At 44.4% G+C, this 23028-nt stretch overlaps 1 protein-coding gene across 8 annotated transcripts in view; it reads left to right on the top strand.

The window, feature by feature from the left end:
* Positions 1–23028, top strand: part of EBF1 (EBF transcription factor 1) — a 378944-nt gene that overhangs the window by 278394 nt on the left and 77522 nt on the right. For all 8 annotated transcript variants that reach the window (XM_028527296.2, XM_028527294.2, XM_028527295.2 and 5 more), the window contains exon 10: positions 17920–18046. In XM_028527296.2, the coding sequence (XP_028383097.1) occupies positions 17920–18046 (127 nt within the window). The remainder of the gene's footprint in view (positions 1–17919; positions 18047–23028) is intronic.

Here is a 23028-nt window from a genome sequence, read left to right as displayed (position 1 = left end):
TCACTCTGGGCTAGGCGGTGTGCTGAGCTCTTGGCACACACCATCTCCATCGTCTCCCGACACCACCAGGTACAGACTCCCAGTGCGTATCTTCTCTTGATGAGGATCCTGAGGCTCAGAGACTCACGGTTACATAGTCTGAAAGCAGCTCTCCGGAGCCTGTGGCGTGGATGTGACATGTATGTGGGCCACACAAAGAAGTCAGTAGGAGAACCGGAGCTAGAACTCAGATTTTTTTTTTTGTTTTAATTTCCATTTCTAGCTGTTGTCCCACCACTAGATATTTTATTCATGCTTTCTCTTTGGAGGGGCCATGGAGATAAGCAGAGTTAAGACTGGGACTGTTGATTATGTTTATCTGTCCAAAGCAGAGCCTGCCTGTCTTTGTCGGCCTTCTGTGTGCACTTCTCACTGCCAGTAACCGCCCAGGCTGGCCCTGTGGCTCCCTCTGTGTTTCCCGTGCAGCCAGCAGTTGTGTGTGTTTGGCCAGAGAATCAAAGCTTTGGTCAAGCTGAATCAGGGATGGGCTTCTCAGTCCACCAGACTAGTTGCTGACCAACTTGGAACATCCCAGGCGGGAAAGGTGGACTGAGCTCCCCCTGCCAACTGTACCCCATTCTCTGTGGGAGCCAGTGGGTTGTAAAATTGGAAGCATCCCTCACGTGGCTTCCTTTGCTGCCAGCCTGGGGTCTCCATCCCTGCCGAAGACGGCGGTCTTCACGAGCACAGCCTGCCCCAGGTCTCGTGGGCTCTGTCTTGGTCCCTTTCTCTCCATCATTCTGCTCCTTATTGTGGGGATTGGAGGGGGGGGACGAATGAGCAGAAAACAGACTTCTGGCTCCAGGTCCTTTCAGTCAGTGTAAGGTCTGCGTGAGAGGTGGGGACCCGAATTGGCAGGAAGTCTTATTGACCCTCTGAGAGTAAGGTGGGTTAGTCTGAAGCTTCTTTTAAAACCTTGGGCCAAAATACAAACCACAAACGACAAAAACTTTGTACCTGTCTTAGCCCAAGGGCACTGCCCTGACGGCAGAATGAGGTCTTCCGCCCGTCAGGAAGTGACTAACATGTGTCTCCGCCTCGTCTCTAGTCAAGGTGCTCTGCACATCTCAGGTCCCCCCATTGCTTTCCCTCTTTTGGGAACAGGTACGGGAGGTTAAGTTCTAACTTGCGTTTATTCAAATCGCTTTAAAGAACCTGTTCCCACATAGCAAAACAGATGTAGCTCATAGAAAAGAAAACCCATTAAGACAATGCCTTTGTCCCCCTAGCTCCTCTGTCCCTACTCTGTCACTGCCTCAGTGTACACGAGCCCCTGGTGATGAATGCACAGGCTCCAGCCAGGAGGGGAGGGGGAGGGGTGCATGCTCCCTCTTGGCCCACCGGCTCCTCCCAAACTGCTCTCATCTGTGGCTCTCTCCTAAATCAGCTGTGGCCCTTTCCCGGTAGAAACTACCCACAGTTTCCCCAAATGACGGAGGAGATGTAAACTCCTTGCAGCATTAGCTGTTGGATGTCTGGAGGGAGGAGTTTAATTTGGGTCGTTTTCATCATGATAGTCCTGACAGTCAGAAAAAAGTGCCTTGCAGAAGTGGACTTTTTTGTTAATATTCTAAACTATTTATATTTTAGATTTTCTTTTAGGTCATTTGATGGATATGATTTTTTCCCTCCCTTCTACAGTAGGAAGAGAATTTGGTATTGCTCCAAATTACAAAAAAAATCCATTGCATTATGTGCATAATGTGGGAAATTAAGAAATAGCTCGGCCCTGGCTGGGTGGCTCCGTTGGTGGGAGCATCATCCCATCTACCAAAAGGTTGTGGGTTTGATTCCTGGGCAGGGCACACACCTAGATTGCGGGTTTGATCCCTGGTCAGGGTGCATGTGGGAGGCAATTGATTGATGTTCCTCTCTCTCTCTCTCTCTCTCTCAAACCAATACACATATCCTCGGACAAGGAAAGAAATAGCTCAAAGTAATTAAGGGTTTATTATGTATAGGCACTTTATGGGTATTACCTTATTTAATCCTCATGATAACCCTGTGTTAGATACTCTTATTCCCATTTTACATATGAATAATCTGAGTGTCAGCGTCAGAAACCTGCCTAACACCACACAGACCAATAGTGCTAGAGATGGAATTTGAACTTCAATGTACACTTTCCAAAGGGAATAAAAGCCTAGTTGAATGAGAGAGCAAAGGGAATGTTGAGAGAGGGAAGGAGCACAGAAAGAGGGCAAGAAAACACACATGATAACCCAGGTGGTCCAGCAGTAGTGATGGTAACAGTAGTAGCAAGTACCTTTATTTTGGTAGGGGCAAAAAACATCAGCCAATTTTGGGATCCTTTCTCTAGGCTTCCATTGGGTAGAATGAGAACTTGATACTGTGAATGTGTGAGAAGGTATTTATGAGATACCTAGAGAAAAATGCAGAGTATGACTAGGTTTAGTTAACTTGAGTTCTTGCCAGGTACCATTTGGTACAGCTCTCATACAAGTCTCACGGCACCTGTTTACCACGTTGTTCCCATTTCACTGATGAGGAATAGAGGTTCGGGAAGTTAAATATGCTGTTGGTTCCCCAGCCATAGAGATGGCGTTTGAACCCAGGTCGTTCAACTCCAGGACTCAATGTACTTACTGACTGTCCATGATTTAGCCTATACTGACTGTCCATGATTTAGCCTATGCCAAAATACTACCCAATACTACCAAGGATTTTACCACATGGACTCGAGTGTAAGGCCCACCACCCCATCCATGCCTTGTGCTGGGGGTACCTTGCTAGTTACTGTCACCTTCTAAGAGAAGGTGGACTTGGCAAGAGAGAATCAGAGGTTGAAGAAACCCCTCCATTTCCTAGTTCTGTATGTTTGTGGTTGGAGCCTCTGGCCTGTAGGAAGATTTCATCCTTGGGAAGGATCTGTGCCTTCTCTTGTGGGCAGGAGGCAGCTCTTCCTTTGTCTTCCAAAGTGACCTGAGGCAAGGCAGTTAGCCTGTTTGGACCTCATTGCTGGAGTAAGACGGCTATCTATCTGAAGTCTTTGTCCTCTAGCCTTGTGGTCTCTTGAGGTCATGTCCCTCTGAAACCAAGGTCTTCCGTCTTCCAGTTTTTTTTTAAAGATTTTATTTATTTATTTTCAGAGAGGGAAGGGAGGGAGAAAGAGAGAGAGAGAGAGAGAGAGAGAGAGAAACATCAATGTGTGGTTGCTGGGGGCTGTGGCCTGCAACCCAGGCATGTGCCCTGACTGGGAATCGAACCTGCTACACTTTGGTTCGCAGCTCTCGCTCAATCCACTGAGCTACGCCAGCCAGGGCTCATCTTCCAGTTTTAAATAAACTTTGGCCTCTTCTCCATTTTCTCACTCTATAGCTAAGAGCACTTGGGAAGCAGACTGGTGGGCCAGGACAGGCAGACAACATTGTAGATTAGCAGCAGATCCCATTATTTGGAGGTTTTTGTTTGGTTTCCTAAAGAATTTTAAAAAAGAGACAGAGAAAAATAGGAACGGCTTAATTTAACCTCATCTGTGCTCTTCCTCTACCAACCCAATCTTTTGCAAAGGAGTAGCTCAGCTGACCTCACTGATTGGCCCCTGAGGGTGGGGAAGAGGTGAGGCGGAACTCCATCGCTCCTAAACTGGGGGCTGCCTCCTTTGAGCTGCCACATGTGGGGCGAGCACGTGGCTTTCCTCTGAATTTGGTTCGCCAGCTTTGTTACTTTTCCTTCATCGTTTCTTGCCCTTTCTCCTTTCTTTTTTTTAAAAAAGCAGTTTATTTGATTGATACTTTTGTGTTCATCCTGCCTTTTAAAAACCTGTAGATTTTTATGCATAAACTCAAGAAAACCAACAGGGTGGATATGTACTAATTTTTAATGTGAGCTGAGTATTTTCTTGATCAGAGGTACTTGGTTGTTTCTGATTTCCTACCAACATGTGATTTGGTGGAGGAAGGGGCTCCGGCTACTAGTCTGTAAAAATAATCATTATTTTCATATCTCCTTCTGAATTCCTCTAATTTCTCAACAATGACCACTGGCTGCTTTGCCTGCTAGGTGCGGATTGAAATTAAGCTTTGTGGGATCTGGCGTTTTATTTGGAAAAACAACTTGCTCCCACAAAACAAATTAGAGAGTTTCATAGTATGTTTATACAATCCAGGGTTAAAATTGCAGTTGCAAGTTCGAGGCAAGATTCTAGGAGGCCAAGCGAGTGGTATGCTCAGAAGTAGACTGTCTGAGTAGCCAGCCAAGCTTCCTGTTACGTATGGATGGATCTCTGTGCTGGCATTCTAGGGTCTCCCAGTCCTTTCGTTTAATCACCGAAGTCTCTGGGAGAATGTATGCAGTTTAAGGTATTTAAGCTGCCCGAAAGGAAAGTACAGGGTGGAAGTGGCGAGAGTGGAGTGCGGAGAGACCTGCAGACAGACGGTCATCAGAGCACAGGCTAGGATTGCCTCGGGTAGCAGTGGGGAAGGAGCCAGGTGACCTGGGTATTAACTTCGGTCCTTCCATTGCCTGGTCAGAGCATCTAGATTTTACTGTGTTGGTCACTGGGCCTCAGTTTGCCCATCTAAAAAAGCAAGGGCTTAGACTAAATCCTGTTTAAAACCAGCTACGATTCTAGCAATTCTTTTTATCGTGAGTTGACTGCCTTGAGAACTCTCCCAAAGTGAGAGTGGGGAGTAGCTTCTTTTCTTCCGTTATTGTTCTTTACTTTTAAAGCACACTTGCAATATGCAAATAGCATGTCCGTTTGCAAAAGGATTCTTTGAACTTCGTCAAAACCATTTAATTAGCCACAAAATCGGCTCTCCCTATTGATAAGTCTTTAGTCAATATTTTCCCCCTGTGCACTTGAGATTCTGGTATCTGATATAAACCTGAGACTAATACCACGATGTTGCTGCAATTCATCTTCCAGGTAGTTTTTTTGCGGGGGATATCAATAGGTACGAGAGACGAGGGAGGGAGTTTTTTTCTTGGTAAGCTTGGGGAATGTTGAGTCGAATAAATTCAGCCAGTCCCTGGTCTAGGACTTTGTAGAGCTTTGGAGATACTGCCGCATACTATGAATACCTGAAAGGTAGTACATGGCATGTCCCAACCTTTAGGGACCACAGAACCTTTCATCAGGGATCACCTTACAGGAGCACGTGTCAGTGATGGCTGTGCATCTGCATTTCATGTTAATGAAACAAAGTCATGGAATTCAATCATGAGTTGATGGGGCTGGGGTAGAGGTGAGAGAACCGATCGTTTGAAATCTTTGCAGAGGTATTCTTGAATGCTGCAAGGCTCTGAACAGAAATGCTCTTATAGTTGGTGTCTAGTTGTAGCCAGGGCCCCCTTGGCTCGGATGGAAGGAGCCAGTATCCCACCCCTCTTTGAGCAGGTTAGCCTCACACGGGGGCACACACTGTGTTTTTCACCCATGTGAACGTTGCCTTCAGCTGAGTTCCCAGAGATGGGAGGAGTCCAGAGAAGTCCCTGTGCGGGGGAACCTGTGTGTGAACACCTTTGGGTCAATGGCAGTTTGGAAGCTGAGACGCCAATTTTGCTGCTTGGGTCCAAAAGTTGGAAAGTAGGGTTTTAAATGCGGTTCTTGATTTCTTTCCTTTTCCTTATCTCCACTCTGCATTCTCCTGTGCACACACAGCTCAGAGGAAGGATTGTAAATAAAAACCAGCATTTGCTCCTCCGTGGCATTAAAGGATGAATGGCGACAACGCAGGGAGGTTCCCACCGGAAGTTTCCCAGGCCTTTTGTCTGGCCTCGGATGTCCCTGAGCCACATGTGGAGGGTCACAACATTGGGGGGGGGCTTTGAGGGACTCTGCAGTCATCCAGGACAGCTGTTTTATTTTTGGAAGTGAGGAGAAAGAGGTTCCAGAGCCATACAGTGACTTTTCCTGGGAACACATTATCTGCTTCGGGCTGGGATTACAGCCAGTTCCCCCAACACCGACGCCCCCACACTCAGCTTTCTCTTGCACCGGGTTTCTCATGCTGTCCCTGTGGGCTTGGAGCACACTTCCTTATACCTCCCAAATTTCACATGTCATTGACACTCTCAGAACTGTTATCTGTACCACATGTGTATGAGAAACAGTTTCACTAAAATCAAAAAGTAAGAAAGGTGGAGCAAGACAGTCTCTCAAATATCATCTCTTCCAACATGTTATGATACAGTTAAGGTATAATGTAAATAGTTGTGCCATTTATTTTACCTATACTGAGGCTTAACTCAACATTGATTAAATGCATGGGTTTAAAATAATTAATTGTTGCCTACTTTTCCCTAAACATGTAAGTGGCCAAGTCTGTATTGAACCTGTGCTTATCGATCACCTATTAAGTAGAAGATACTTACTGCAAAAATTACAAACTTCATTTGTGCAGACTAAAAGGAGCTACCCAAATCAGTTGCATTACATTTTGAATATGACTTTGAAAAACACCTTTCAAGCCCTAGTTATTTTTATGGGAAATCATTTTGAAATGAGCCAGCATATTAAAAAACAGATTAAAAATAGTCTAATGGCCTCTTTAATATAGTCACAGTTACAACCATGCTCACCTCATTCCTAAAAATGCTTTAGTCTATATTTTTATTTTTAATGACTAAGGCACTTGAAATTGATCCTCTGCATTGATAATTATGGGATAGTTGAAGACGACTTTAAGATGACACTTTAAGCTAGTTGTTTACGGTACATTCAGGAGGTACACGCATGTGCCTATAACTTGAAAATAGAAACCACGGACCGGTGATGGGTTTCTAATTTTAACATAAATCACAGACGGAATTCACACCTGGCTGCAGTCAGGCGACTTTTATGATGAAAATGGATACCTATATAGTGCTGTATTCATTTCATGTGTGTGTTCCGTGCTAATTGCTGCAATGGCTCCTGATGGTCTGAATGAGAGCCCTCCTCCTCTTAAAACCTTACTGGCTTCCTCCTCCTTAAAGCCGCAGCTCCTTAGTTTGGGATTCTGGCAGGCCCTTTGAAGGCTCTGCCCTTTCTTCTCAACATCCTTGCCTACCAGCCATCTTAACTTATGCTCCAGTCACACCGAGGTGTTAGCTGCTCTTGTTACCCATAGTAACTTTGCGCCTCTGCACTCTCGCCTTGCTTATGCCATTCCTCCCTTCCCCAATGCTTTTCCCACCTTTCCACGCCCAATCCCCTGTCCTTTAAGATCCAGTATGTCTTTGAAATCTTCCCTCACAGCTCCAAATATTAAAGTTTTCTCTTCTTTCTAAATTCCTGTATGGCCTTATTTCTATCATGTACATTCCTTATATCTTTCTGTCTTTAGTTATTGTTATTTAAAGGGATGTTCTCTCCTTCGGAGGCTGGATTCGTGGTCAATTCAGCTTAGTCTCCCACAGTGTCTAGCACAGAGCCTTGCCTATCAGAGGCATTCATTTCTATAAATTTATCCAAAATACTGTTGAATGACATTCATTAATTCATTGAAACAAATGCCTCTTATTAGCAGCTATTGTATTGAATGATGCTTCAAAGTGTTGGGACCAGATAGATTGCAGTTTAGTTTTTGTTAATGCACGTGTGGTTAGGTAGTTTATATTTAGATATATTTATTGTGCAATAAGGATGCACATAAATACCTTAGTTTAAATCTGTTGGTTATGGAGAGGATTAAATAGTAAGAAAATGAACACTTTTTAAGTGTTCTTAAACACTTCTCCTAAACTCATTACAGGCCATCTCCTAAACTCATTACAGGCATTGTATCAATTAACCCTTGTAATAACACTAGTTCCATAGGTGGCCCCCTCTCTTGAGCTCATCTCCCTCCCCAGATAATGAAACTGATGGACAGAGAGGTTAAACTTGAACCAAAGTCCCCCTGAATCCAGAGCCAAGTCTTAACATCTAATAAGAATGTAGTGAAACCTCATTTATCCAGAGAAGAGTGTGATGATAGCCTTAACTCTCCCAAACTCAGCATGACACCAGAAGTAAACAAACAAACAAAAAAGTAACTATATAAAATAACAGACTTTAGGGTAACCAGAACAGTAATTTTTTACAAACTGTGACTGGACTTCTCTCTGTTCCCAGGTCATAGCAAAGGAGCCAACTAGAAGCAGGTGGTTAGAAGCAGGCTCTGATAGCAGAAGTGACAGGTTAATGTCGAGGGCAGAAACAGGAAACCTAAAAAGCAGATGAAAAACTTTATTACGGTGCAGCACATTAATGACTGTTCACAATGACAGTGGCCCTGAGTCATTAAGAAAGAGACGGCAATTATATTCCATAAATCCTGTCTAAAACAGTGAGCTGTGTGTAATGCGTCCGTGAAAGATTTCCAGTGAAAACAGTTGGAATCGCAGAGTCCAGAGTCCAGCACAAATAACACCCCTTTTTTTATTACAAACACTTTTGTTACAAAATCATAAGCATGTGATTCTGTAACATAATAATGTCACACTCAAGCACACCATATGGCATGTTGGGTGAAGTGTTCAAACTGCTGTCCGTCTCGTGTGAGACATCCACGTACCCTACCAGCTACACTCGGGCAGGCCTTACTTCTGCTGGACCCTGCCTTCAGAGGGTTTGGCTTTGGTCTTCTGCACAGCTCACTCCTGTAGGGACGTGTCAAATGAGGAATAATTGAATACCTATGGAAACATCAATGTATGCAGTGTGCAAATATAAACTAAACCATATAAAAAAAAGTTAAATGAGTCTCTGTTTAGTATCTTGATATCATTTTCTTAGAGCTTTGAAAGGCCCTAAAAGTCTTGGTAAAAGGTGAATTCATTCCCTGCCACCCCATCTATCAATCTTTTGGTTCTTCTATTTTTCTTTCCTAACTCCATAGGCAAAGATTTGACCCTGCAAACCGCCAACTCTGATAACATTCAGCCTCTTCCATAAATGTTTCTGGCTCTGCTGTTTCTTTTCTATTTTAATTTTCAAACAAACAAGCAGGAACCTAGGACCCTAAGGCAGGCTGATTAAGGAATGATGTTCCTTCTTGACTGGATTTAGAAAAACAAGCCTTGAGAAAGAGCTCATTGTGCAGCTTCCAACCACAGGACCTGGCGTTGCTGGTGTCCAGCCCTGCCCTCCCAGCATCCTCCGGACCTCAGAAACGCGCCTGTGCTCTCCCAGCTCCCAGACGGTCAGGACGGGCTCCAGTCTGCAGTGGGGCCCAGCTGGCTCCAGATCCACATCCTGGGAAGAGAGCTGGAGAAAGTGTTTTTAAAAAATGAATTACCCCCCCCCCAAAAAAAATCAATAATCAACCCACAAAACCAAAGGTATTTGAAGTATATTTATTTTAGCTTTTTTTCCTCCCAAATCTGTTATTTTGAAAGAGGATCTTGTTGCTGTCTTGTACAATTAACTGCACTGATAGAGGGACCCAGTCAGTCTTTTTGGTGGAAGAGTTGGGTGGCATAGTTTTGCAAATGCTTACTGAGGCCACCAGGAAGTTTGTGGGGACAAAGTAAAGTGATTTTTTTCTTTAGTAGTGAGATTTTTGAATGGGATAGTACTGATTGTTTCTCTTTTGGTAGTTAATCAGGAACTTTCTTGAACCTTAATCCTAATTATTAGCGGCGGTTGATAGCATCACAGCATTTATTTATCCAGTGTTCAACAAGCTCAGGTTGGGGCAAAAGTGGGTTTACAGCTCCTCTCGTGGAAAATAATGCAGTAATCAATGAGAACGATACAAGAAGAAGCTGTTTCACATACTCACCACTGTAAGCCTACTTGTGCCCTGCCCTGTGTTTACCGAGGGCCAGGTACTGTGAGAAACACAGTAGTGAAATCAAGTAAGACGAAGTTTTCATCCTCATGGGACTTATATTCTAGCTGTGGGACCCAGACTAGATAAGAAAATATATCTACGTCTCTCTACTGCGTGTCCGTGAGGCTGTCTGGGTGAGAGAGATTTCAGAGTTTTCAGAAATACTGCTGACTATTCAAAAGCGAGGTTTTAAGTCCTGCATTTAAGTCAATTCCCGAGACTTAACTTTCAAAAGTCTCCACTGACATTCATCCATAAAGTTGATCTCTGGGAATTCCTGTAACCCAGCATATTTTGCTAAACATTGGTTTAAAGTTGTTTTGTTGAAAGGACAAAGGGAAACCAGAATGTTTGTGAAACAGTAAATGCCTCCACTGGCTGTCTCTCACGTTCCCTGAGAAATCATATACCGCCTTTGAGACAGGCAATTCTTGGGAACGAAAAAAATCCGCGTTACGAAACCCAAAGAACTCTGATTAGGGGGCAAACCAGAATACACCGAGGACCCCGGGAGAGGAGCCGGCAGCGCCTGATCGGCGTCGTATCCTATCCACTCCAGGGGAGTGGCAATACGATGCGGAGGTTCGGCCGGCACAGCCGCCACTTTTCATGTCCCAGCTTCCTTTAGGGACTCCCGCAGATCATATTTCCTGAAACGCCACCTTTAACTACAGAAAGATGAATGTTCCAGAGTGGAGGGAAAACGAGTTTGCTTGCTCAGTCACTACCACTGTGGTGTCTCTTTAAAAATCCTTGGGTGGTTTGGTTTTGAAGCTTTAATTATGCTTTGATGTTACAGTTTCCTTATTTAAGTGTCTGCTTCATGTCCATCACTCAGCACCCTCTGCCTGTCTCAAAAGCGATGGATATTATTATCCTAATTGAGAAGGAGGGAGAATGCTGTGAGAATTATTAATACGTAAATTAAAAAATTAATCTGGAAAGTGCTTTAGGGTCCCTAGAGAGCTCTACCCAAACATAAAGCGTATTTACTGTTATTAGAAGTACTCCCACAGAGCAGACAGGCTGGTGCAGTATGAGATGGGGAAACTGAGGCACTGAGCATGGCAGTGGGTGAGTGGGCCAGCGTACCATGAGCCCAGACGCTTGGATGGGTAACACCCAAAAACCATTGTGCCAGTGCCTGTTTTAGGCTTTTTCTAGTCATCAGTGTTAATTATTTTCCCAGAAACATAATTTTTCCTCCCTTTTATCCCTTCTCTTTCTTTCCTTGTTTTGGACTTTTTAAAAATAATTTTTTTAGTGTTGAAAGTGATTAAGGCTAAAATAGTAAATCCTAGGGCTAGTAATGAAGAATCACTGGTGTGCTTTCTAGTAATCCCAGTTATTTTTTGGCTTTGTGGCTTGGAACTTCCATTTGCATTTATTTCATGTAGACCCACTGGTCGGAAAACACACATGAGGGCTTCTCTTGGAATGGCGGCATTTTTTTTGTTTGTTTTGTTTTGTTGCTGAGAAATCATCCTCAGCAAACCTCTCACCAATAAGAAAGGCCATTTTGCGTCCCTACTATGTTCCCAGAACCTTCCAGGATATAGAAGAAGCCGAGGATCCGATCCGTCCTCCTGACGGTAGCGGTGGGGTGGGAAGTACACGAGCCAGCCATTATGGAAAAACAGTGGTGGTCGTGGGGAGGGACTGCCTTGGTGGCAGAGTGGCGGTCGTCAGCCAGGCAGGCTTGCCACTTCTGACTGGTTCCTTGGGCCTGTTTCTTAACTCACCTGAAACTCATGTTCCTCGTCTGTGAGCTAGCCAGCGCCGATACCTGCCCCTAATGCTGGAGGACAGAGTCCCTGAAGGAGCTGCACACTGCACTCGGCACACGATTGGAATGCAGCACAAGGTTGCCGCAGAAGTGCCGTGGAGGTCACCTCCACCGTCTATCGTTAGGTGTGAGCCAGAGTGACACAGACACTAAGTGCCGACCACTGCAGGAATCTTCTCTCTTGTGCTCTGAGTCTGGAGAAGCAAAAATGCTCCTACAAGGAGCTGAGAGGGAGCGTTCATACTGCGGCCGGGGTTCCCATCACAGGCTGCGGCCTCTCCCGGACCTCACAGGGGCTGGATGGGTTTCTCTCATTGTCATGCCGCACTCCAAACTTATTTCTTCTGAGTATAACGTTAAATGAATTCTTGTTGTTGGGAAGCTAGAGAACTCAGAGAGGTATGCTGAGAAAATTACAATTACCTGTAACTTGACCATCTAGCGGTAACTTATCTTGCTACTTGGATGATTTTCCTTTTAGTCTTTCTTTCTTGGAGATATATAGCTAATTCTTATATAATCACATGCAATACATGTTGCACAAAAACTAATTCTACTTTTGATCTTTAGTAATAGTTATTCATGATAAATGTAATGCCTAGAAGTGGATGAATTTACCTCTTCCAATATTATTTACGTGATTGTTATTTCCTGCACAAGCACACCCATGTACAAATGGACACACAAACCCACACATGTGAGGAGGAAGAGTATGAGAGAGAGGGCAAATCGCTTGTAATGCCACAGAAAGGAACAATTAGCCCTGATCCTTTGTGGGCTACTTTTGTGATATTACTTTCTTAATCTTTTATTTTTTCTCTGTATTTTATCTTTTCCCATCTCACAGGAGTCACAGATCTTGGGACATCCCTCTTTTACCACGTACATGAAATCTGAACAGTGGCCTCACACGGGTGCCTGAGAGCAGTGGATAATTAATTTTAAGGGCAACTTACAAAATGAGAGCTATATATTACCAGGTTCAGAGCTGTGACTCTAACGGATAAGACTACTATACCTAATGGAGTCAGACATCTAGCAGAATTCAGGCCTAATTTATATAAGTATTTATTCCAGAAATATTTTGGAGATATCTCATATGTAAGGCATTAACTTAAATACTTTGGAGGATAAATATATGAATTGGTCCCTGCTGCTGATCTCAGGAACTGCCTACTGGGAGATATATTGTAGGGAATTCTTTATAGCATGAAGAACAAAGGATGCTAAGTCTTGCCTTGTAAACACCATAATTGTATAAATTCTTAGAAAGGCACAGGTAACTGGGGCTTTAGGATCAGGTGAAACTTCTGGAAGAGAAGTCATGTGGTCAGGGTCTTGAAGACGAGGTGGACTATGAGAAGGGAGCTGATGAGGCAAGGAGCGGCACGGACAGGTCAGAGACGTCAGGCAGGGTTGGCATTGGCATGTACCCACGCACCCTGCTCTCCGGAACCTGTGACGGCAAAGAGAGAGGGAGGGCGGAAAGCAAGATGGGGGTCAGGCTGAGGAGCACCCTGTATGGGGTGCCAAGGAGTTTGGAATGCGTCCTGTATGCAAAGAGGCAGGCGAGAGTTTGAGTCAGGGAATGATGACAGGAGGAGGTTGTATTTGAGGAAGATACTTCTGGAGGAGGAAGTAGAAGTAGAGGGAGAATATTTAGAAAGTGCCGCTGCACTGGTCTAAGAAATAACAACAGCCCGGATAGGAGAAAGTGAAGAAGCAAAGAGACAGTGGAGTTCAGTGGGCGGGGCTGGGGTGGGGGTGGGGGTCAACATGAATAAAAGGAAAATTGAAGCGGGGAGAAATGAATAGGATCCCAAGTTTTCTATTTTGGGTGTTGCAAAGGATAGCGTTCCCTTAACTGAGAAAGGAAACAGGGAGGCCAGAAGTGCATTGATAGGTAGGAAGATGATAAATTTAGCATGGGTCACGTGGACGTGGAGGTGGCAACTAGATGAGTGTGGGGAGATTCTGTTACCCTGTTGCTAATAAAAGTGTGGTGCTTGGCCGGCGGGATCACAGCTACAGGTGTAGATCTGGGAGTGCGTTCCGCTGAGGCGGTGGAGTCGATGAGTAAACTCAAGAAATGTTAGGCAAGTAAGAACAGAACAACACTCGTGACATTTTTACAATTGAGAAGTTGGCAGAAAGGAAAAGCTTGAAAACGAGGAAAACAGGAGCCAAGGACAGAGAGCGGAGGTCTGGAAAACACTTACCCACAGACGAGATCAGTTCCCTTCCTTGTGTTTTAAATGGCCTTGGTTAACGTGCCCAGCCACCCCCTTTTCCCACCTGGAATTCACACCCCATGAGGGGGTGGGTTTAGAAGGCAGTGGCCGGGAAGGTGCTTTGGTAAATAAACCACTGCACACGCTGCAAGTCCAAGGTCTAATAATGAGTGTCACAGAAGTGAAGAAAGTGGAGACTTCCAAGACCGGAGAAAGTAGTGTCAGGTGCTATAGAGTTTCTAAAGAATGTTTATTTTTAGCTCAACTCATTGGCCGTGCAATTTAAGGAAGTTGAGTCAAAGCGAATCTGTCCTCTAATCACTTAGATGGGACGGTATTTCCTGAGGTATGGAGCGTGAGTCCCAGGGAGTGCAGGGGGCAGTTTGGGATTTGACACGGGCAGTAAGTAGGACCAAAGCACGTGGTGATAAACCATCCTCCTTTTGTTTCTCTTTTTGTCCTGAGTTATGTCGCTGGGGACCGACTCAGTGGGGGCAAATGCATCTGTAACACCCAACACTAACCGATCTCTAGTTCCAATAAACTCCTTCCAGTTGTCCACATTATCTAGCTGGAACTTAACAGCATCGAGTTAACTTTAAGATACCATCTATCATACCACCTTAATTTGGTAGGGGATACCAGTTTTCTAGGTAGCGATAGAAAGTTTGCTTTTTATAAAAAATGTTTTAAACAGAAAGCAATTTTTAACATATTAAGTACATGGTCATGTAGGTGACATACATGTAGATATGGCAGAACCGAGAAAGTGGTATTCCAAGTGATGGGTGTTTGGAAAATGTAGACTCACTAGAGCCCTTCCTCCTTCTGTGGCTTGGAGTGGCTGCCCTTGTTCAGCCAGGTTGGACCATGTAGGAATTATGTTCTAGGGTGTGTGTGTGTGTGTGTGTGTGTGTGTGTGTGTGTGTATTGGGGGGGGGACTTTGGGCTCTAGACTTCTGGATCCAGACCCTGTCCTTCCCCTAAGATGTGGTTGGGTCCACTTTTGAAGCCACTAAAATTTTGTGAACTGGTGTGTCCTTAGGTCTTACGATAAGAGCATTAGCTTTAAATGGCCGCTAGCATTCCTTTGAGAAATTAATTCTGTGTTTCTTTGAGTTAGTAAATAAGACTAAGCTTTCAAACTTAGTCTTAGAAGTTAGAAGTTAGATAAAATGGCTTTCCTCTGCGAGCCCTCAACACCACGTGTCAATGCCAGAGAACGTTCCCAGACCCACACCCCAAGACAGAAAAGCATGGGTGAGTCCATTCTCCAGAGATGATTCACATTCACTTCACTGGTGACTCGCAGTTATTTCACACAGAAATCTCTGCTTTCGTGAGGGCAATTGACTAGAATTGAAAATGAAATTATACATGAAAATGTGGTTCAGTGCTCTGAGCCTCATGCTTGCTGCCAGCACCCCGCTCTCCAACCAGTCCCCCAGTCTCCTCACAGGCCTGTCTAATCAATGCACAAAGCTCACGAAGTGTGTTCTCAGTGTGGCAACTCACAGGTCGTAAGTCCTTGTACTTAAAAACACATCTTCACTTGTCTATTTACTAATATCTTCCCATCTTTAAATTTGTTTTCCCCCTGAGAAAGAGAGGGCAGGTGCAGGATTTTCTCACTGGCTGAAAGTTCTTCTAAATATTATTGTGAATCAATGTTACTCTACCTCCTAAGTTACTCTTAAAAATAGGAGCACGCCACCTATGTGGGATATAACAATATGGCGAATTTCATCATCAAAATCCTAGCCAAGGATCGGGCATAAATGAAAAATGGATATAGCAGGATATAGCACAGAGGTAAAGGAAAAACAACACACACAGTCTATGGATCTGAAAATTGTGAGTTTATCGCTTTTTAAAAGTTTCTGTACAGTTTCTTCTCTCTGAGAAGATAGCAAGTATTTGCTGCTGTAGTTTTTTGGACTACATCAGCATTAATTTTTGCTCTAACAAGGAGGATCATGTACAACCAATTTGGCCATTTTGATTCTGTTTTCACATCTGAAAAAAAAGGGGATAATAGTAAAAGCCAGTGTTCTGACCAAATGGATGTTTGTATGTAAAAGCCTCAGGAACGTGGCGGAGACCTCCCAGGACCCTCGACAAGTGTTAATTCCCAACATCGCAAAAACACTCTCTGAACAATTGAGATTAAACATGCACTTGATTTTGGAAGATGATCTTTTACTGCCCTTCAGAGCCTCTCTCTTTCTCCTAGTCTCTACACAGTACTAAACTGGATTTCCTGGTGTCAGTGCTTACAGATGAGAAGAGCAAATTAGAAGGTGCAAAGGACACCAGGGGGAAACGACAAAGAGATGGAATAAAATAGAACTAATTTAAAAACAATGGCTATCTGGGCTGTTTGGCGGGGGGGGGGGGGGCGGGCGGGGTGGGCATTAGGGAACAGCCCTTTATAACCTCAGCAGTCACATAGGGCTTTTCTGTATCACAGCAAGATGTGACAAGGGCTATTCCGATAGACGACCTTGATTTATCATGGCTAAATGAAATGATATATACTTCGCTTATGTTATAAAACCTACAGTGCATCCTGGAAGAATTCCGATATGAAAAGAACAGAATTTGAAGTCAGTATCTTGTGTGTGTGTGTGTGTGTGTGTGTGTGTGTGTGTGTGTGGGTGCGCGTATGCTCGCTTTTCTGGATAAACCCTTAGCCATCCAGAACACTCCACCATGGAAATGAGTTCAGTCTCCAGGGGTTCCACACGAGCATGGTTTCCCTGAAGTGGCCCTTGTGTGTCTCCACCAATAAGCCCCAAGCCCACAGATTCTGTGGAAGAAGATCGGCATTTCTAATTAGTAAGTTTAAGAGATTTTTATGCAGACAGACAGCCTTCTCTTTACGTGTCAAGAAAGAGCACTTGGCAGAAAGGACTTGCGGGCTTCAGCGTTATCCCCTCTCTTGCATTCTCCTCCCTGGGACCAGTGTGGGGGCAGTTCACCCAGGGAGGACGCAGGGGCTGGTTCTCATGGGCGTCGCCCTGCCTCTCATGGTATCACCCGTGATTTTCTGGGCAAAACATTTGCATTGGGCCTGGCTTATACGTGAGAACAAAAGCCCTTGCTAAGTTACACCCATAAGAATAGCACAAACATAAGTCGGGACAAACGCAAGTGATAACCCCATTGTGTACTGACTCAGTACCACAAATATCTAGCTCAGTGGATGCAGAAGAAGTCAAGTCGTGGGCAACTGCAGACACCACAGAGAGAGCGCATATAGAATCCAGCACCCTCAGAGGTCAGCCAGGCAGATGCCAGGGCTGGATTTTTCAAAGAACCAGATAATGCCAGTTTTATGGCTACTAATAACATTTTAGTTATATAAACAAAGATAAGAGTAATAAAAAATAAATTCCGCTTCGCGGTGTAATCTGATTGCCAACAGGGTTCAGAAATGAGCTTTCTCACTGTGCACGTGGCATTGTGTAATGGCCCAGTGATCACTCTGCAGCCCCCTCCCCAACCTCCCATTTCCCTTTTATGGACAGTCCTTAGTTCTGCCAGATCCATAAGCGATTCCAGGGAGGCAGGTTAAAGCCCTTTGATTGTGCCTCTGGTAGTTAATGCACCAAATGGTCTTTAGGGGCATTTCATATGCTCTGCAGCTAATCAGAGCGCCTTGGCCCGGTGATTTCCTACCTCTGTGTTTTCCACATGTTTAAGGGCTCAGTTCAAACACCAGGCCCCCAGCTTCTGGAGAGGCATGGCGCAGCTCAGTTCGGAGTGGGGTGTCTGTGCTTCAAACAGAGATTTTCCAAAGGATATCCTGTAGTAGATAAATCATTTCATTAGGCCAGGTTCCCTCTCCAAACCAGGAAGCAGAGTGCCTGTCCTGTAGGGAGGCTCTGATAAAGTTGTTATGGCTGTGCTCGGAGCACTTGTAAATATTGTCTGTCATCGGTGTCCCTTATACAGGTTCCATCGAGATTGTCTTTAAACACTGACAGGGTAATTATGTGTCTTAAAGCTTTGTCGGTTGAGAGCTGATGGGAGAGTTGTAAAATGAGTCCTTCACATATTGCAATGACAATTGTTTTCTTCCAAATGTCTCCCCTAGTTGATCACTCCGCATGCCATCCGTGTGCAGACACCTCCTCGGCACATCCCCGGTGTGGTGGAAGTCACATTGTCCTACAAATCCAAACAGTTCTGCAAAGGGACTCCAGGAAGATTCATTTACACAGGTAAGAACCCTGCAGGTGGTGAAGGCAGAGCTGGTTTGGTCCTGGGCATCTTTGACTTGATCTCATGTGCATAAGTGTGCATTTTATGTTTAAATCTAGTTTCTGTTGAGATTTGCTTTCTTTCCCCATTTCACCATTTATGTGACCAAATGAATTGCTGCTGCTATTACTACTACTACTACTACTATTATTATTACTCATCTGGTTGTCCATGTTGATGATAGGATCAGTCAAAATAATTGGTTGGATTCCTAAAGAAGCAGCGTGAGAAATAATGGAAGGGGAAAAGGCCCTAGACAACCTTGAGTCTCTCTGTATTTGTTTGCTTTATAGAGTACGGATGTGCTTTAATGAACAGTACAACTGTCTTCCAACCTGGTCATCGCTTTTGTATTACAGACAACTGGTAGTTTTCCTATTGAATTCTGGGCTGGTGCTTTCTTCCCCTGTAAGCTGCAGTTGGCACATGGACCTGCCTGTGATAAGAAGCTAGGGTCCCAGGGTAAACGTGAGTTCCCTCCCACTGATGAAGAGAGCAGGCAGGTTCTCTGTAGAAATGCATCAAGTTCACCGTCCGAGCACCCCATGTTTACTTTAGGAGATCCTCAGATTGTAACGTGCCAACCAAATACCCAGGGATCTATTTGAAGTGCGGATTTTAATTCAGTCGCGCTAAGTGGGACCCGAGAATCTGCATTTCTAACCAGCTGCTAGGGGAGGCTGCTGCCGGTCCAAGCACCACAGTGGGGCTAGTGATGTCCTAGGCCCTCTGTTTGGTAGCCGTCATCCCTGTGGAGTGTGTCTCCAGGAACTGGTCCCACATTCCCGTCTTCATTCGGTAAAGGGCCGGTGCACAGTGAAGAGAAGCCTGTTAACATGTCCTACTTATAACCATACAATTCAATAGAACAAACCTTATTTTGCTGTGACATGTTACCTCAAAGCATCTTCCCTTTTGTATTTTAATCCTGGGAACAAAACCAATCATGCCTTTTAGTCTCTCTCTCTCTCTCTCAAAATTATAAAAACAATTAATGCATCCTGACCCTTGGAAATGCCTCCCAGCCCTTTAAACAAAATGCAGGTTTGGTGCCTGCTTGACGATTAGTTTTAGTTAATTGAAAATTATAGGATTGACCCAAGAGGAAAATTTTGTTTGCACTCCAATCACTTTTACAAATTAAGGAAAATTACCACAATTTTGTTTAGCTAAGGTTTCACACTGAGTTCAAGAAATTAGCTCAGCCATCTCAACAAAGTCAGCACTTTGTTAGTGAGCACTTGAAAAAATAATAGTCTATCTGGAGTTGTGTGGTGTATACAAACCAAGCATAGAGAAAGCTATGATGCTTTATAGAAGTAGGCCAAGTGTTTTTAATTAGGCTCATTGGTTCAGCGTAAGTTTTGAAGAACAATCAAACTAGCAGATTAGCTGTTTCTTTTAAAGCTAGGATTTCTTGCCATTCATTTTTCCCATGAGAACTTCCACATAGCACTTACTTTTTTTTTTTTTTACAAGCCTCATTATGGGCCTGCAGGAAAAGGACCAATTGAAACTTCTGATACTGTAACATTCCCCCCCCATCATTCCGAGGGATGGGAGTTTTTCACAATGTTCCTCACTGAACTTGGTGTTCTGGAACATATTACAAAACCACAGAGGCCAAATGTTTTCTCTGAGGAGTTTGGACTCTGTTTTTGGCTGAAAACATTTAGGCCTCGCTGGCTGCTTATTTACTCTGCTATTAAGAACAAGAAAAGGAGAAGAAAAAGAAGAAGAAAATGCTGTGGGGTGGGAGGTACGCGAGGCAATCAGGCATGATTCCGCCTTGGTGACAACGTCCCTGCCCATTAATGGTTCCATTTTGTGGTTAGGTCTCATTTAGAAGAAATTATTTTTAATCAGTGTTCAACAAAATATCCCCTCGAGCCACCTGGCCATAAAAGTTTTTTTTTTTTTTTTAAATCATCCCCATTAAATTACTTAACTTCTCAAAAGAAAATAGCTTGGGACCCGTCATTATTTGGAATTTTTTTTAACCATTAAAAAAATTGCCATCAATTTAAAAATCACGTCTCGGAAAACCTGCAGCATAAGGGAATTAAGATCGAAGGTAAATGTGGCAGATTTGCAAATCTAGCGAAGTAGTTGAGAATGAGAGAGGAATCCTTGGTGTGCATGCACACGTGTAAGTGTGCAGGAAATTTATGGGGAAAAAAAAAATACCTCTTCTGACTTGTCCTCAGACTGGGCAACAGACTGGAAGAGTTAGTTTTTTGAATATTCTGGGAGGGAGTCTAACCTCCCTCCCCATGCTGAAAACAGAAAAATGCGAAGGGGGAGGGATTAGTCAGAGAACATGTACGAGTGACCTGCGAACGTGGACGACGGTGTGGGGATTGGTTGTGGGAGCGGGGCGGGGGTGGGGGGCTGGGTCGGGACAGCTGTAACAGAATAAACAAGAATGTAAAAAAAATTTTGAAGAAATTGGCATAAAAACGTCTCCACTGATGTAGTTGGCTGTTAATCGTCCCACTGACATGACATCATTTCAGCAAAAGGGAATCTCTGTCTCCCGGCGAACTGCACACGGGACTCTTGATCATGAGCATTCGGTGCCCCCACTGAGGGTCCCTTGTTCGTGGCTGGTGCTGCTGCCAGCTCCCGCGACGACGCACGCAGCTCACCTCTCTGCCGGTCCCCGGTTACCAGCAAAGGCATCGAGACGGGTTGTAAACGGCAGCCGGGCAGCCCTCCTCTCCCATCCACCCACAGAAGCTCACACTTCATTTTCTTCAACATCCGCAGCGTTTCAAGATGTGAGGGGTGGTTTTCTGGAGGGGGAGCCAGGCCTCTTGTTTCTTAATGGAATGTCACTTGGAATTTTTTTCTTAAAAAAGAAAGAAAGAAAGAAAGAAATATCCTCAGACTGAAAAATAACAACCCAAACTAAGGCCCTGTTGCTGTTTTCTGAGTGTGTGTGAGAGTGTGGTGGGTGTATATATGTGGAAGTCTCTAAAAATCCATAATCGTAAAAAACAACAACAGTAACAACAACCACCAACAATAACTGAGCTAGGAACAGCATGCCCTAATCTATGCGAATAAAGGCAGACTTTTGGGGGAGGGAGGGGAGAATCCGACTAAGCACAGATTGCCTGCAAGCTGGCCCCCCTTGTGAGGACTGAGAGTGCAGCTCTCAGACCAGGGACCTGGGAGGAATGCGTAGCGGCCAGATGTGCGGGTCTCTGGAGTCCGCCCCAGCGGAGCAGGGAACTGAGTGAATCCCAACTCGATCAGACCGCAAAAGCTCAACAGCACTGCCCGGATCTTATTCATTGCGGTCAGTTATTCTAATGGCAACCCAGGGCAAGGCGACTTTCAATTCTAAATGTTTTCTAATAGAAGGAAACAAACACCCTTTCTGAGACGTCTGGACTGTTTTCAAAGCCCTCTGGTTGGGTTACGGAGGAAGCAGACCCACCGTAAACCCTCAGCGCTGTGGAAGGGGGTCTCCACCGCACCTTTGTCATTCCCCCAGCTTGCTCTCCTGCAACTGGGACGTCTTTGAGAGCCTTGGATCTGTTAGAATTGTAATCTCTCCTGCTAAGCGTTAAGTAATCCTTGGAGCTGATAAAAGACTCTTAGGAGCCGTTAGCTGCCTCTTCAAAGTTCTTAGAATTGGTTTTCCTGTTAAGAAGTGGCCAAATCCAAATGCAGCTTTTACTTCATTCTAGTTGTTTCTCCATTGGAGAGGCTGCTACCTCTAGGGAAAATAGAACCAAATGGGCCACCAGGATGACGTTTGCCCAGCTTAGGTGTGCACGGAGGGCCGTGTGCTGCCTGCTCCCCCCAGGGCTGGAGAGGGTCCCAACAGATGGCTCTCTAACCCCTGATGTTTGCTTAGGCCACTTCCCGTCATGTCCGCTTCCAGGTTCCCCCATTCTAAACACTGTTCGCCAAGCTCACTGTCCCCATAGAAGGACTAAACCAAATCCCTGTATATTAGTCTCAGAGTTAAGTTTGAAAATAACCCTTCCTGGAAATACTTCCTGTTTGTACCTCATGCCCAAAATAACTTTGCATGTATTAGGGGCTGTTTTAGCTGAATCTGCTGTGAAACCTGAAGACAAGCACCATGTCTTTCAAGGATTCCTTTTTTCTTCCCTTTTCTCTGTTTTCCCTTTTCCCCTCCTTCCTGCCCTCCCCTCTGCTTTCCCCTTTTTTATTACCTGCCTCCCCCCACCCCATTCGTTCCTTCCTCACTTCCAAGGAGACGACGTAGCATAGTGATGGATCCTGGGGTTCAAGAGATGACACCTGGAGGTCCATCTCTCAGCTCTACCGCTTACTAGAGAGGTTATTGGGGGGTCAGTGTGTGACGGCTCCGAGCCACAGTCACCTCATCTTTACAAGGGAATGATGCCTTGCTGGGGTTGCTTTTAGGATCAGGGAAATGTGTGCAAAGCACCTAGCATGAGCTAGCACGAGCACCTAGACAGATATGGGTAGTTTGCATTAATACCTGATGGCCATTCTTATTATTCTTTTATTCATTTGTTGCCAAGTCCCTACCATGGTGTAAATATTTTACATATATTGTTTATCTTTTCTAGCATTTCCCCAGATGTCTGAGAAATATCCTTGAGGAATTTTAGTAGCAAAACTGCAGCCATCAGTAAATTAAGAAACAAGTTAACACCAATCAAACCAAAATAAAAAGCAAAATATCAATACGGTAGCAAGCAAAAGATTTATACATGTGAGTGCAACAATTTTGATATACCCAGTATTTTCTCAGGAATGGCCTTAAATAGTAATAAGTATTATAACAAGGCAGTTCTGATTCATAAAGTTCTCCAGTGTTGATTTTTCAGAAACAATACATATCTCTTTTAGTTTCCATCCCAAATTCCAACTACGATCCTGGAGATCTTAGCAACATGGATCCATTCAATCTATACCCAACTTCCTTAAAGGT

This window comes from Phyllostomus discolor, chromosome 13 (assembly GCF_004126475.2).
Source record: "Phyllostomus discolor isolate MPI-MPIP mPhyDis1 chromosome 13, mPhyDis1.pri.v3, whole genome shotgun sequence".
Lineage (NCBI taxonomy): Eukaryota > Metazoa > Chordata > Mammalia > Chiroptera > Phyllostomidae > Phyllostomus > Phyllostomus discolor.
The sequence above is the reverse complement of the archived record's forward strand: the minus strand, read 5'-3'. Positions and strand labels throughout refer to the sequence as shown.